Source organism: Petromyzon marinus, chromosome 4 (assembly GCF_048934315.1).
Source record: "Petromyzon marinus isolate PM22_M1 ecotype Great Lakes invasive population chromosome 4, UKy_Petmar_22M1.pri1.0, whole genome shotgun sequence".
NCBI lineage: Eukaryota > Metazoa > Chordata > Hyperoartia > Petromyzontiformes > Petromyzontidae > Petromyzon > Petromyzon marinus.
Genome location: NC_133670.1, coordinates 5,771,513 through 5,787,035, shown reverse-complemented (window position 1 = coordinate 5,787,035; position 15,523 = coordinate 5,771,513). Strand labels below are relative to the sequence as shown.

Here is a 15,523-nt window from a genome sequence, read left to right as displayed (position 1 = left end):
GCTTTTTTCCAATATGCTGCTGTTCAAAAGTGTAGAGGTGTTAACTACGCACTGTTCGGTAACCTGCATCGCCACTAGGTATCAAAGGGGCAGTGCAGCGCTACCTCTGTGTACATAACGGTTGGGGTCAGACGAGGTGAAGTGGATTGTAGCCACAGTTTGGGGAAAACCAATCAGACAGTTCCACGTGGGAATGTGGGATTGGTTATACCTGGCCACAACGAGTATAAGAAGGGTGACCGCGTAGAGCTCGGGGAGTTCTCTCCCTACACAAAGACCGAAGCCCGGGCTGAAGACTAGCTAGAACCCTGGACCCAGCCTTCCAGCCCTTCTGAGGGCTAAGGCTCGGCGTATCCAGTGGTCAGGACCCACCGGGCCAGCGGTGGGTCAGATAGCCTCCCCTAGGTCCCAACCGGAGGACTCTGGGATAGGGTAGCGGTAGACGTGCAAGTCCTGCCAAGATAGGAGGCTGTACCAAGGAGGCCTGTGTGTAGGTTACGCTGAGTCCGGAGGCTGTACCTCCTTAGGGTATCGGGTGAGGGGACCGTATACCCCTCTGTGTGTTAAGGACTTTGTGGGAAAGGAATTACAATAAACAGAGTGTGCCTCATAAGAAGTTTATTCGTCTTTATAAACACTACAAAAGCATCAACATTATTCAGCATCAGGGGCCTAGCAGGGTCGTGTGCCTGTGTTAAGCGCCATTATGGAGACATAGAGTGGAAGGCTGAAAGAGACTCCCAATCCATCCAATACTTTGCATTGGTCTGTTCATGTAAACGCAAGCGAAATGGAAGTTTGAGTTGGCTACTCATGGAATTATCTGAGCCAGCAGATGTTTTAATCACAGCATTACAGTATCGAGAGGGTAAACTAAGTGTGCAGCTGGTTATGTATGAAGGCAGAATTTTTGTTCCACTTATTTAGCTTAGCCCCAGCAGGCAGACTGCAAGTTTACTCAGTTAAGTAACAGCTGTTGCTTTCAGAGCCCTTGTTTGCACAACAGCAGAGTTCACACTCAAGCACAATTTTTGTTCATTCGTTGCCGCCTCATTTATGTTTTCATGAAAATATATCACGGTAATATGATACCGTGACATGTGTATTTTAACATTTAGCGTTGTCTTCGTCTAATTTTGGTTGATATCTTGAGTGAGTCAGATAAGGTGTCTCGGTTGGCTAGGTATGGTACGAAAGAAGTTCAACATACTTACATGCATCTCTTGCCAGTTAAATATATATTCATTCGGTTGATCGGTTTAATTTAAGAATTATCATCTCAAACCCCCATATTTATCCTTAAAATGAAAGTCACCAAGCAGAAAACCGTTTAATGTCAGCCTTGAGGATATATTTTGAATGAAGAAGGCACTATCACCCAAATCCTTCACATCACATTAATTAAAACATCGCATATGATGTTCATTCTAAATGTGCACACGTCTGTTACTAAGCAGTGAGAATTTCTATTATAATACACTTGTGATGTCTTAATGCCACTTAATAGAATTGAACACTAATTGGTTAACATTTGCCCCCTATAATTATGACATTCAATTACTTGATTTTTTTCGCAGAGACCAAAAAAAGATTGCTTTTTGTTAAACCGACTCGTAATAATCAGCATATTGAATGCATTACAATTAATGATGAATATTGAAAACTTACATTTGGCCGTAATAGAACACATCCCCATTGGAATGGACACATCATTAACATACACCATATTATTAGATCGTATTTTTGGGATATATGTTCAGTGGCTTTCAATAGTATGCACGATACTCTAACAGAGGACCTATATAACAGAGCTATATTAACATATGTTGAACTGTATTATCCTTTAACAACTATACAATGCACATCGTCAGTACAATGAGAAACAGCTCTGCGGGCCTAACCTCCACATCAGAGTTTAGACCAGTGGTTCTTAAACCTTTACGACAACCTTGCAGCACCCATTTGGTTCTCAATCGTAAAAAATATTATAATGTTATTGAATATGTAGTGAGTTCAACTGAGTCGCAGACACACTTCTTGGAGGCAACACATGTATGAACACCAACACACGGGGTAACAACCTATGACGGCGGACCACCAGGCTAACTACACTAATTACAAAGTAACTAGCGACAATGGACCGGACCACAGCTTGGGTCCAGTTCCACGTGTTGGTGACTCTGTAGGACGTAGAACGTAGATTGTTCAGTATGAACAATAGCAGCCGGACTCTCTCGGGGACCCGGCTTATATCCTCTGTGGCATGGCTGGCCCCGCCCTTCGCCACGACCACCTTCTAGAATCTTCGAGCAGGATCTCGACCCTGACACGTGACCACCCCTAGCCCCCACTTGGGGGGGCCCTGTGTAGACTTAACCGGTCACGTGTCCTTGGCGGGTTAATCAGAGTGCCATGGCCCTTAGGAACCCCATTTCCATGGCCGGCACTCTCACACCCTATGTTGTAGGGGTCGGCACTGCACGCAGAGCTTGGTCCCATCCAGCACTGGTAGTCAGCGCTCACCGAGCCCCACTAGGGCCGGTACTGCACCCACATATACAGTGAGGGAAAAAAGTATTTGATCCCCTGCTGATTTTGTACGTTTGCCCACTGACAAATAAATGATCAGTCTATAATTTTAATGGCAGGTTTATTTGAACAGTGAGAGAGACGGAATAACAACAACAAAAAATCCATAAAAACGCATGTCAAAAATGTTATAAATTGATTTGCATCTTAATGAGGGAAATAAGTATTTGACCCCTCTGCAAAACATGACTTAGTACTTGGTGGCAAAACCCTTCTTGGCAATCACAGAGGTCAGACGTTTCTTGCAGTTGGCCACCCGGTTTGCACACATTTCAGGAGGGATTTTGTCCCACTCCTCTTTGCAGATCTTCTCCAAGTCATTAAGGTTTCGAGGCTGACGTTTGGCAACTCGAACCTTCAGCTCCCTCCAGATTTTCTATCGGATTAAGGTCTGGAGACTGACTAGGCCACTCCAGGACCTTAATGTGCTTCTTCTTGAGTCACTCCTTTGTTGGCTTGGCCGTGTGTTTTGGGCCACTGTCATGCTGGAATACCCATCCACGACCCATTTTCAATGCCCTGGCTGAGGGAAGGAGGTTCTCACCCTAGATTTGCCGGTACATGACGCCGTCCATCGTCCCTTTGATGCGGTGAAGTTATCCTATCCCCTTAGCAGAAAAACACTCCCAAAGCATGTTTCCACCTCCATGTTTGACGGTGGGGATGGTGTTCTTGGGGTCATAGGCAGCATTCCTCCTCCAAACACGGCGAGTTAAGTTTGGTCTCATCTGACCACAACACTTTCACCCAGTTGTCCTCTGAATCATTCAGATGTTCATTGGCAAACTTCAGACGGGCATGTATATGTGCTTTCTTGAGCAGGGATTTCAGTCCTTCACGACGTAGTGTGTTACCAATTGTTTTCTTGGTGACTATGGTCCCAGCTGCCTTGAGATCATTGACAAGATCTTCCCGTGTAGTTCTGGGCTGATTTATCACCGTTCTCATGATCATTGCAACTCCACGAGGTGAGATCTTGCATGGAGCCCCAAGCCGAGGGAGATTGACAGTTCTTTTGTGTTTCTTCCATTTGCGAATAATCGCACCAACTGTTGTCACCTTCTCACCAAGCTGCTTGGCAATGGTCTTGTAGCCCAGCCTTGTGTAGATCTACAATCTTGTCCGTGACATCCTTGGAGAGCTCTTTGGTTCTAGATTTGAAGCTTTCGTGAGTGCAAGGATCCATATTCTTTGGTTCTATTCGGTAAAGTCACGTGACTTTACCGAATACAACCAAAGAGTATAAGCTCTTTGGTCTTGGTCATGGTGGAGAGTTTGGAATCTGATTGATTGATTGCTTCTGTGTACAGGTGTCTTTTATACAGGTAACAAGCTGAGATTAGGAGCACTCCCTTTAAGAGTGTGCTCCTAATCTCAGCTCGTTACCTCGTTACCTCTTAAAGGGAGTGCTCCTAATCTCAGCTTGTTACCTGCATAAAAGATACCTGGGAGCCAGAAATCTTTATGATTGAGAGGTCAAACACTTATTTCCCTAATTAAAATGCAAATCAATTTATAACATTTTTGACATGCGTTTTTCTGGATTTTGTTGTTATTCTGTCTCTCACTGCTCAAATATACCTACCATTAAAATGATAGACTGATCATTTCTTTGTCAGTGGGCAAACGTACAAAATCAGCAGGGGATCAAATACTTTATTCCCTCACTGTATGTGGTGTCCGTGATGTCAAATACATCTCACGCCGTGCGCACCCCAGAAAGGGTATCTCGCACTCGCAGGCGGTGCGTGCACCCCAGGTTAAGAACCACTGGTTTAGAGACACCACTTATCAAATCCAGAGATCAAAGCACATGGTCCTACTTGAAATAAAATATGGATATTATTTCTATCGAGTGTGTTAAACTCTCACAAGCCCACAAATTAAATATCTCCCTGCTAAAATGCGCAATGTATGCATTCGACATTCCCACGGCAGGTGCCATACCATTCACAAGATAGCGACCGCAGACTATAAAGAGGTGGTTATTTCGATTGACCTCGAAAAGATAAGGGTGAGCTAGGTACCAAGTGGGAATTTAACTTGTAACTTTCTAATCATGAGCCAACAAGTACAGTACTCCAACCACAGAGTTACCCTGCTTAATTTGATAAGCTCTGCCCAGTAGCTAACGGCTGTACATGTTTAAATTATTATAAGACAGTAGAAGTACAAATTTAATGCAACTGCTTACGTGTTTATTTTCCTCACAATCGTTCCATTATTACCATTAAAGCATGTACTGTTGATATACCTAATTAATAATGGCAATATATTTGATTGTAATTACAGTCATGTAAAAATCTTCATGCATTTATAATTGTATTGGGTACACCATTGTATACTTCAGGAAGAGTATTTGAAGCAAACGCAACATCAGCCGGCTCACGTGAATGTTCCATTATAATTGCTCACATTTATTTGTTTTATTACATAAGTACAAATGGATGGAAACGGCAAATATCATCATGGCTTTTCAAAGTTGGTGAAATGTCCCTTTACCATCTGTACAGTGTGAAAACTATTCTATAATACGATAAAGCTGCCTATAAGGTGATGAGTTTATCAGTAACTATTTAATGAATGATTTTGACATAAATGAATGACCAAACTGAGATCCATAAAACATAACTTATTTTAAACGGTATACAATATATTTTTTATTGATGTCAGAAATTTGCCACGAAAATATTTTCCCACGTTTAATTATGCAAAGCGCATACATGTTTGTGAATGATTCAGTTTGTATACATATTAAAATGTTGTATATCATGGCTAAATGACCTATATTATTTATTACATTGAACGTACACATTGCAGTTATTGCACAATTATATACTATTCACTTCTAAAACAAGTCACAAATTCCTCACTATGTTCTAATAGCCTTTATCCAGTGCCGCATCATATTGAATTAACGCTGCCGTGCATTTGTAAACTGCGGTGACACGCCAGACAAGATTCAGCCCTTGTCGAGGTCTCTCTGGAGTGGCTCAATGTTCCACAAAATGGGTTTTCAGGCTTCGCAGACCTCTTTCCATTGGGATGCGATGATAATTATTTCAAGGATTAGACTCCCAGCGTCTTTGTTCGATCACCCTCTGCTTCATATTTCACACAAAAAATGAGCAACCATCCCAAGTTTGTTTTCTTTTTCCGGCAGGTGCATTAGTGAGCCAATGTCACCCCCTACGACAATACGCAGTGGTTTTTACCCTGGCTGTATTACAGAGGGAAATAGGTGATGCATACGATGTAAAACATCTTTTTGTTAAAAACTAATTACAACTATTCCATTATTATCCAAGAGGAGGCCGCAGCTGTAATATATGTTCAGGGACATTTATCAAGGATTTTTTTTTAAAATAATAATTGTAATCAGGCTTTAAAATAAGCGAGGTGGCAGATGGAAGAAAATTGCCAGTTTTGCTATAAATTATCTTCCAATTTTTATATGGTAAGCCATGCAGTGCTACTTAAGGGAAAATTGTGTTATGTAAAAAAAAGATTATTTCAGCAGTAGATTTCCAAAAGGATGTAACTATTATTATAATGTTCGATTCACGTGAGACCAGATGTAATAGGGTTCATATTGCAATGGGGCTCGATGCAAACCCAGTATTACAGTATTTTCTGTTAATGTTTTCAATCTATTAGAGTTATGATTACTTTAATGAATATGATTTCCAGTGTTATTTTAAAATATATTCCCTAATTGACAATGTTTTATACATATATAAACATAAATAAAAACTGATTAATTGATTAACGCCAAGCACTCTTTCACTGAAACATATTGTGCCTGGATAAAATAAAATGCAAGGTGAGTGAGTTAACAAATTGTACAGCGTTGTGCCATAACAAGATAATGTGAATATCCCTTTTTCAAGAAACCTTTGTAGTGTTGGTATAATGGTTCATTATACCAACACTATGTCTTTCCCCCATAATGAACCAATTGCGAATGCTGGGCATCATGCATCGTTGAACTATTGCGTGGCTAATTTTTTGCCACAACAAAGTAACACTTAGGCGCGTATTTTAACAAATGCATGAGTAAGAAGTCATATTCTCTAAAACGTATTTGCAGCCTTCACTTATACCCGCTGCGATTCTGAACTGTAATAAACAGAGAAAAATGCTGATTTATATATCGTTCAAAACTATTGCTCAATTTCAACTACTGTATTCCATTTTATTCCAAGGTTTTGGAGGCAACGGCACTAATGGTGCTCGCAAAATTCAAAGAGCGCAACGCTCGTTTTGTATTTGTATGGCCACTTGCATAAATTAGAGCCACTGCAGCATTCTGCATGCATTACGTGTTCTCCAGGCACGAAAAGGATAATTGTGTTACCACAATATAAATTGAATTAATAATCCAATAATACTATTTGTTTACCCAGAAAAGCTTCACTGGGTCTTTGCAGGGCATGTTTGGCAAATATGTTTGCACGTGGGTGGAAAATTGAAGGTTTATACGTGTAATGCACATTACTCCGTTATGTTTTGGCCTTGGGTTGAAGTGTGGATTGTCGGTATTCCATTAATATAGCCCTTTGCATATCTGAAGCATTCGATCGTGTCTGGCATCCCGTACTAATTGATGAGCTGCCATTATATGGTTTGGATATTTACAGTATATGTAGTTGAAGGTAGCTCATCTTATACCTTCGCTATTAACTCTGGCGCATCGTGTGGCTCTGTTTAATCTACAACGTTATTTATTCTCTGTATTAGTGACGTATCGTTGTCCACTCACAATATGGTCCAATGCTTTGTAGATTAGATTACATTACATCCGTGCATCGTATTAAGTGAAATCACAAGTTGCAGCAAGAGACATTCCTTTGCTCGGCACACAGATAAATACTTAAACTAAATAACTAAGTCAGTGATAACGTCTAGTGGGGCTGGCAACTCCACAATTATTCCGATCACATTTAACAATGATATTCTTAGCTATCATAAAACCACGAATCTGTTTGGCACAACAATCGCATGTGGCATGTCATGGAATAGCTTCAGCATCCAATTTCTGGCTAACTAGACATCGAAGAAGCTTGTGTTTTTTTTATTTCCGTGCCAATGCCTTCGTCTTTAATTCTGAACAGCGCAAATCCACCATAATTTCAACTTCCATTTCTTTATAAACGTTCCGAGGAGGGACATCTTCTCTCACTTCTCAAGCATCCCTTGCCCCATGTTCCTCACGTCTCAGCCAAGGCCTCTCCACTGCGACCGTTTGTCAGCGGGTGAAACCACAAATCATCTCCTTCTGACTGCGTACCTCTCTCTCTCTACATGCTCACTGCTGATTTTAAGACACCACCAACCACTCCATCCTCCCACAAAGCAAGATCCCTGACTTAGCTGGCCGCCTCTCCCGTTTGCGCTCATACAAATCGTACCGCTCCCTCCACGTCGAAGTTCCTCCCCGCGTAAGGGGCCATCCATTGAGTAGGTACGCAAAAATCTGTCAAAACTTGACCCCCCCTCCCTGTATGCACGTGTACGTTTCACACCCCCCCCCCCCCACCTGCATATGTACGCCTGACGCACCCCACCCGAATCCTATAAGAACGGCCGATATTCAATCCACGCAGAAACGATCAAGGATTAATAGTATTAACGTGTTTAGGCAAAGAGATAGTCCACTGCCGGACTATCTAACTCATTTGAAGGCCAAAGTAGAAAAATGATTTTTATCGAGGTTTCACCCCCCCCCCCCGTTTCCTATGCGTACGTACATTGTCAGTAGACCCCCCATACGCAAGCGTACTCATTTGGGTTAACCCCCCCTCCCCCCTCCATGCGTACGTACTAAATGGATGGCCCCTAAGCCTGGCATAGGCAGGCCCAAGAGTTCGACATGGGCAGTCTGGGGGAACTGGCATCTGCGTCGGAGTGGCAGGAATCGATTTGGATGGCATTCGGATGGTACATATACAGTCTTCAACTCTATTATGGTGTATGTACACAGTTTTGTTATAGACCTAGGCGGACTGAGAAATATGTCCGGGTTAGGCCTGCGGAGAAGGTGATGACCCTACATAAACTTCGAGGCGCAATCTCGGGCTTGTATCTCTTCTCCATCTCCTCCCATTTAACAAAATTGTCTCCAGCTTCTTCACGTCAGTCACAACTCCTGTACAGAATCCGCCTAGCTGTATATAGCCATTGACTCCTCGACCCGTGCTCAACGCCTTCTCTCTCAAACTGCCAGCATTTTATCTAAAACTTTAATGGCAAAGGAAATTACTGGAGCTCTGTTATCCTCACCATCCCGTATCACCGCATCCCTCACCGACATCCTCTCACCTATTTCCACAGCATCGCGCGCTTTCAGACGAGCGCTTCTGCGGCCGTCTGGAACGCTCTTCCTTCCAATATGAGGAAGGCAATGGAGCTACTGTATGCTCTTTTATATAATCTAAATTGAAAACTAATTTCTTTATAACTGCTTTTTGTGTTTAGTTTGTTGTCCTTCACCCGCACCTCCGATTAGCACGGTTGGCTACGTACGGTGTGAAAGAAGATCAATATACATTAATATGCCACCCGCCCCCACCATTGCATTACAGCTTTTTGAGATGTGGTCCCATGTATATGTTGTTGCGTTGTACTGTATACACATTTATCTTATACTAGCGGGAAGAACCCGGCATTGCCCGGGCGAAAAATGTATTTCAAAACTTATCTTAAAAACATTACATATGCATACACAGTTACTAAGCTATTGTGAAAGCCTCGTGGGCCGTTTATCCATTTCTCCACCAACAAAATTATAAGGGGCTTGCAGAAGTCCAAAAAGTTATATAGAAAGTGGGGGGTAAATAGTTGATATAAAAGGTTTCCGAAAATTGTCGACCCCCCCCACCCCTCAATTGTTTTACCCCCGCGTAGGTATATATACCTACACGCCCTATATACAACAGAGTAAGTAGTATCTACTGACTCTGTAGTTGTATCTACTGACTGTACAGTAGCATCTACTGAGCCAGTAGTAACTACTGACTGTATAGTAGTATTTACTGACTGTAGCAACTACTGACCGTAGTAATATCTACTGGCCCTACAGTACTATCTACTGACTGTAGTAGTAACTTCTGACCGTAGTAGTATCTACTAGCCCTACAGCAGTATCTACTGACTCGATAGTAGTAACTACTAACTCTATAGTAGTATCTGCTGACTCTATAGTAGTATCCACTGACTATAGTGGTAACTATTAACTCTCTATCAGTATCTACTGACTCTATAGTAGTAGTATCTACTGACTCTATAGCAGTAGCTACTGACCGTAGTAGTATGTACTGTCTGTAGCAGTATTAACTGCCCATCGTGGTATATACTGACTGTTTTAGTAGTATCTATCAACTTGATAGCAGTATCTACTATCACTACAGCAGTGCATACCAACTTTGGTGGTATCGAGCTATGATTACAGCAGTGCATACTGACTGTGGTGGTACCTGCTTAACTACAGCATTGCATACCTACTGTGGTGTTATTTGCTTTCAGCACAGCAGTGCATACTGACGGTGGTGGTACCTTCTATCACTACAGCAGTGCATACCGACTTTGGTGGTACCTGCTTTCACTACAGCAGTGCATTCTGACTGTGGTGTGACCTGCTATCAATACAGCAGTGCATACTGACTGTGGTGGTAACTTCTATCACTACAGCAGCGCATATTGACTGTGGTGGTACCTGCTATCACCACAGCAGTGCATAGCGACTGTGGTGGTATCTGCTATGATTACAGCAGTGCATACCGACTGTGGTGGTACCTGCTTTCACTACAGCAGTGCATACTGACTGTGGTGTTACCTGCTTTCAAAATAGCAGTGCATACCGACTGTGGTGATACCTGCTATCACAGCAGTGCATACCGACTATGGTGGTACCTGCTTTAACTACAGCATTGCATACCGACTGTGGTGGCACCTGCTTTAACTACAGCAGTGCATACCGACTGTGGTCGTTCCTGCTATGACTACAGCAGTGCATACCGACTGTGGTGGCACCTGCTATCACTACAGGAGTGCGTGCTGACTTTGGTGGTACGTGCTATGATTACAGCAGTGCATACTGACTGTGGTACCTGCTATCACCACAGAAGTGCATACTGACTGTGGTGGTACCTGATATCACCACAGCAGTGCATAGCGACTGTGGTGGTACCTGCTTTCACTACAGCAGTACATATTGTGGTGCTACCTGCTTTCACTACAGCAGTGCATACTGACTGTGGTGGTACGTGCTATGATTACAGCAGTGCATACTGACTGTGGTGGTACCTGCTATGATTACAGCAGTGCATACCGACTGTGGTGGTACCTGCTATCACTACAGCAGTGCATACCGACTGTGGTGGTACGTGCTATGATTACAGTAGTGCATACTGACTGTGGTACCTGCTATCTGCTATCACCACAGAAGTGCATACTGACTGTGGTGGTACCTGCTTTCACTACAGCAGTGCATACTGTGGTGGTACCTGCTTTCACTACAGCAGTGCATACTGACTGTGGTGGTACGTGCTATGATTACAGCAGTGGATACTGACTGTGGTGGTACCTGCTATGATTACAGCAGTGGATACTGACTGTGGTGGTACCTGCTATAATAACAGCAGTGCATACCGACTGTGGTGGTACCTGCTATCACTACAGCAGTGCATACCGACTGTGGTGGTACCTGCTTTCACTACAGCAGTGCATACTGTGGTAGTACCTGCTATCACAGCAGTGCATACCGACTGTGGTCGTTCCTGCTATCACTACAGCAGTGCATACCGACTTTGGTGGCACCTGCTTTCACCACAGCAGTGCATACTGTTGTGGTACCTGCTATGATTACAACAGTGCATACTGACTGTGGTACCTGTATGATTACAGCAGTACATACTGACTGTGGTGGTACCTGCTATCACTTCAGTAGTACATGCTGGCTCTATAGCAGGAAATATCGACTCTATAGCACAAAGTTCTCACCTGACAAAGTGCCGTGGTGAGGCCTAGTCCCGTGCAGAGCCCCCGGCCTCGCCTAGATTGCCCAGCCGGCTGAGGCTGGGGGCTGGGACGCTACCCCCCCCCCCACCATCCCCCCGCCCGCGCTACAATAATACTATCTAAGCGCTATAAAATTAGTATCTACTGACCCTATAGTAGTAAGTGCACATATTGGGGTGGGGGGGGGAGATGACATGACACTTTGATGAATTTACCTCAGCGTTGTGTGTATTTTTTTTTGCATTTTGAACGCCAATGAGAAATCCCCCCCCACCCTCTACCAATGACGCGCGTGCATTGCCAGGGGCAACCATGTGCAGCTTGAACGGGGCGGGGATATAAATAAATATAAATCACACAAAAACGCGAATTTAACTAATTTAAAGGTGACGGACGTGGAAAAGGGATAGCCTATGCCAAGCACGGGGCTTACGGCGTGGTATCCGGCTAAACATGTTATACGTAGACCCCACGGTTCGCGAGCACGTACGCAGACAGACGGACGGACAGACAGACAAAAAATGACTTTTATATTTCAGATGATTGTGTAATTGAATGACACTTGACACAATGTTTCAATACTTGTTATTACTCTACATTTCCGCATTATAATAACATTTCACCTCTAGCTCAAGATCTTTTATGAGGCCATTGCATTGAAACTATACCGACCAGTCTCTCACATTTCAGCAAAGACCCAATCAGATCGTTGGATGGGATCATAAAAAACTGTACAAAATTAGGTTACCTTCGCAAACTCATCCAGTGGTCTGTAGAGTTCAGTGTCTGGTATTCTGCCGAGCAGTTTACAATCTGGCCTAAACCGGAGAGACAAAGCCACAGCATGCATTTGCTTTCATCACAATTGTGTATTTATCAAAGAAAAATACTTTAGTTCTCACCGTTGCATCCTGATTAAGTCCAATGTTGCCAGAGCTCATAAGCTAAGCAGGATTTAGAATATTGTTATTACTCTGAAGGGAAACCACCAGGGCTTGTCAGGTGTTGTAGGCATGGCTGCAAGGGTGGCCAGAATATGACAGTGCAGCAATGGATTATTGACTCTATCTGTGTGGAGTGTTGAGCATCACCCCCTTCCTTGTACGTGTGTGGGTCTTCTCCACGTACTTTGGGTTTCACCCCACAGGCGTGACTCATCAATCGGTTCAATGCAGGACAAAAAAAAACAGTCTCCCAACTAAGCGAGACTTTTTTTCCGAGAAAAGCAGTGGCAATACATTTTAATCCCATTACATCGTGAGAGTACATACATAAGTGATGATATTTAACGCCGTATGCCCCTGCCATCTCACCATGGTGATTATGCCCAGGCGTCCTTCGCACAGACACACACACACTTGGCGTAACCACGCCACTCAACACTGCCACTGTTGCACCTTGGTCGACCGTGCGCTCGCCCGTGCTGCTTCGTCTCGCTCACCTCTGAGTGCGGTAGACGATCGTCAGCAAGGAAAATGCCACGGCGACACCCAGGCCCAGGTCCACGTTCAGCAGCAGGACAGCGAGCCAGGTGACGAGCCAGATGTACTGGAAACCATGCACGGCACTCTATTAGGCTAGATCCACTCGAGACGCTTGACATTTAACACTCGTACACTAATTATTCTGAAAAGGGATACAATAATTACTTATGATGCACCACGGCACACGCTTGTAATCTAGAACGGTGGGGTGGGGGGAGGATCACACAGATTTTTTTTGCATGGATGAGACCCACCTGTCTGGGCGGAACAGCAAGGTGCACATATGTGTCAGTGCAGCAAGTAGGCTGTTGACTTGCCTGTGCATGTTTCAGAATGTTATCTCATTATGTGTGTTTTTCCTCTGGGGTCTGCGGTTTTATCCCACATTCTGGCAAATCCACAAAGGCGTTGGTCAAATATCATGTCAGATTCTCTTGAATTAATCTTAAGACTCAGATGATGCTTTCATTATGACGTGATTACACGAACCCAGCATTACAATTCCATCTTGACGTAGAATTGCTTTTGGTGGCATAATTTTGCGACCGACTTCCCAACAAATATTTGTGAATAATCCAGTGAAAAGAAAATTCGAATTACTATCACCATACTACTCAGGCATAATACTTTGCTGCACATAATCCAGCATTTCACGTGACGTGTTTCCTTATCCCTATCGCTACAATGTAACAAGTGCTGTGATATTATGGGGTTTTTCTAGGCAAAAATTTGCCCAGCTATGATTTATGATCACAGCAAATACCGTCAAGTGATTTTTTTATGTTTTTGGCATAATAATTTTAAACTTGTGATGACCAGAAAGATAGGCCCCTTACCTCAAATTAACACAGTTGGGTTCGTACAAAAGTTCAACATACGTATAGGTAGCTCAGAATCCCCGAGTGTCTTTTGTTTTCATTTAATTACACGCTTATTCATGGGCTCTCAATATTTCAGTGCGATTATTTCGGCATTTTGTTACAATCAAGTGCTTTCTTTCGTGCATTTTGAGATAATATCGTCGTCTTTAAAAACATTTTAAACGTTTAAAGCCGTTTGTAGTGTATACTTTAATGAAGACCGTCACCCTTTTGTCTTAACCCCTGTGTTTGTCACTCGTTTGTATACATTTTCATCTTTTTACCACAACTTGAAAAACAAACTCCCTTAAAAACACTTTGAAAACAGCTGGCCTTTGTAAATAATGTACCCACCACGAAGCACATACTATAAATTCACTCCCAAGATAATAAACCCGAGGAACTCTTGTTTGTATAGCTGCTTCTAACAATTTTACTTATTGTTTGTTGATATTGGGTGAGCGAGAAAAAAAAGACGTACGCTGCTCCCCTACCCCTTTGTCAGGGTCACGTCAGACCCCGACTTCATCTCAGCCGGGAAGGCCCCAGTTGAGCTGAGCAGCTCAGTTGCAAAGACTACCACAGCCCAAGACCATTGGCAGTGGCAACAGTTACAGGAGGACTTTGCAGGGTGGGAATCTGCAAATATTATGACAATCGTACACAGTAGTCCCTTTGTTAACGTTTTTAATCCTTTCCACGAAAACTACCGTGAATCGAAATAACTGTTAACCGGATATAGAAATTACATGTTTAAAGCATTAATCCGTTCCAAGGCGATCGGAAGTTGACCTTTTTGACCCCAAAAACATAGTTTATGACATTTAAACACTAATTACTTTCCTACGCCTCTTTTCCTTCTGCAGATTCAATTTTGGGGGCGTTGCAATCACTATTGATTAACTTATAAGTTGAAAAATAAGTAAAAATCACTGAGTCTGCAAGAGAGCTGTTTACACTGCCAAAGCAGAAAACGCAATGTAAACAAAGCCAGTCGAGGTCTAAATGCTAATAAATGGGCGTCGCTGATTGGCTGAGGGCATGGCTCAGCCCCAGTTATGAGGGCTCGGATTGGCCGATATTCATCAGAATTTTAACGTTCATCGAAACCATGAGGTCCCTATGGGAGGTGAAACGATAATCAAAAAACAGTTAATCGATGTCACTGTTAACCAAGGGACTATTGCATTCAAATTCATCATGTGAGAATATTGATTTGAAAAAGGTTAATATTTGAAAACGGCTCGCCTTCTGATTACGATAATTTGTGACACAATTACAGCATAATGCGAAACTATGTCATTTGCTTCACGGTACGGTACTTACAAAATCCACCTTGCTGATTTTCCACAGTTGCTTCAGGTCAGTGAAATGCATAAGCATTCTCTTTAGGCCCACTACAATGATGCACGCTAAAACGGACTGCACATACACAAACATTGCAATGCACGCTATTGAACAGCAAACGTGTAACATTAAAAGGTTATGACATTTTAACACCACATTGTTCTCAACAAATAACAGACCCCCAGCTTGAGTAGAGACTTTCAAATGCAGTGCTTAAAATTTCCG

At 43.0% G+C, this 15,523-nt stretch overlaps 1 protein-coding gene across 1 annotated transcript in view; it reads right to left on the bottom strand.

The window, feature by feature from the left end:
• The window catches only part of LOC116938812 (prestin-like), an 87,069-nt gene that overhangs the window by 30,848 nt on the left and 40,698 nt on the right, over positions 1-15,523 (bottom strand). Inside the window, exons 11-13 of the mRNA XM_076054139.1 lie at positions 15,278-15,373; positions 13,049-13,155; positions 12,356-12,425 (exon numbers count right to left, since the gene is read on the bottom strand). Coding sequence (XP_075910254.1) covers positions 12,356-12,425; positions 13,049-13,155; positions 15,278-15,373 — 273 coding nt within the window. The remainder of the gene's footprint in view (positions 1-12,355; positions 12,426-13,048; positions 13,156-15,277; positions 15,374-15,523) is intronic.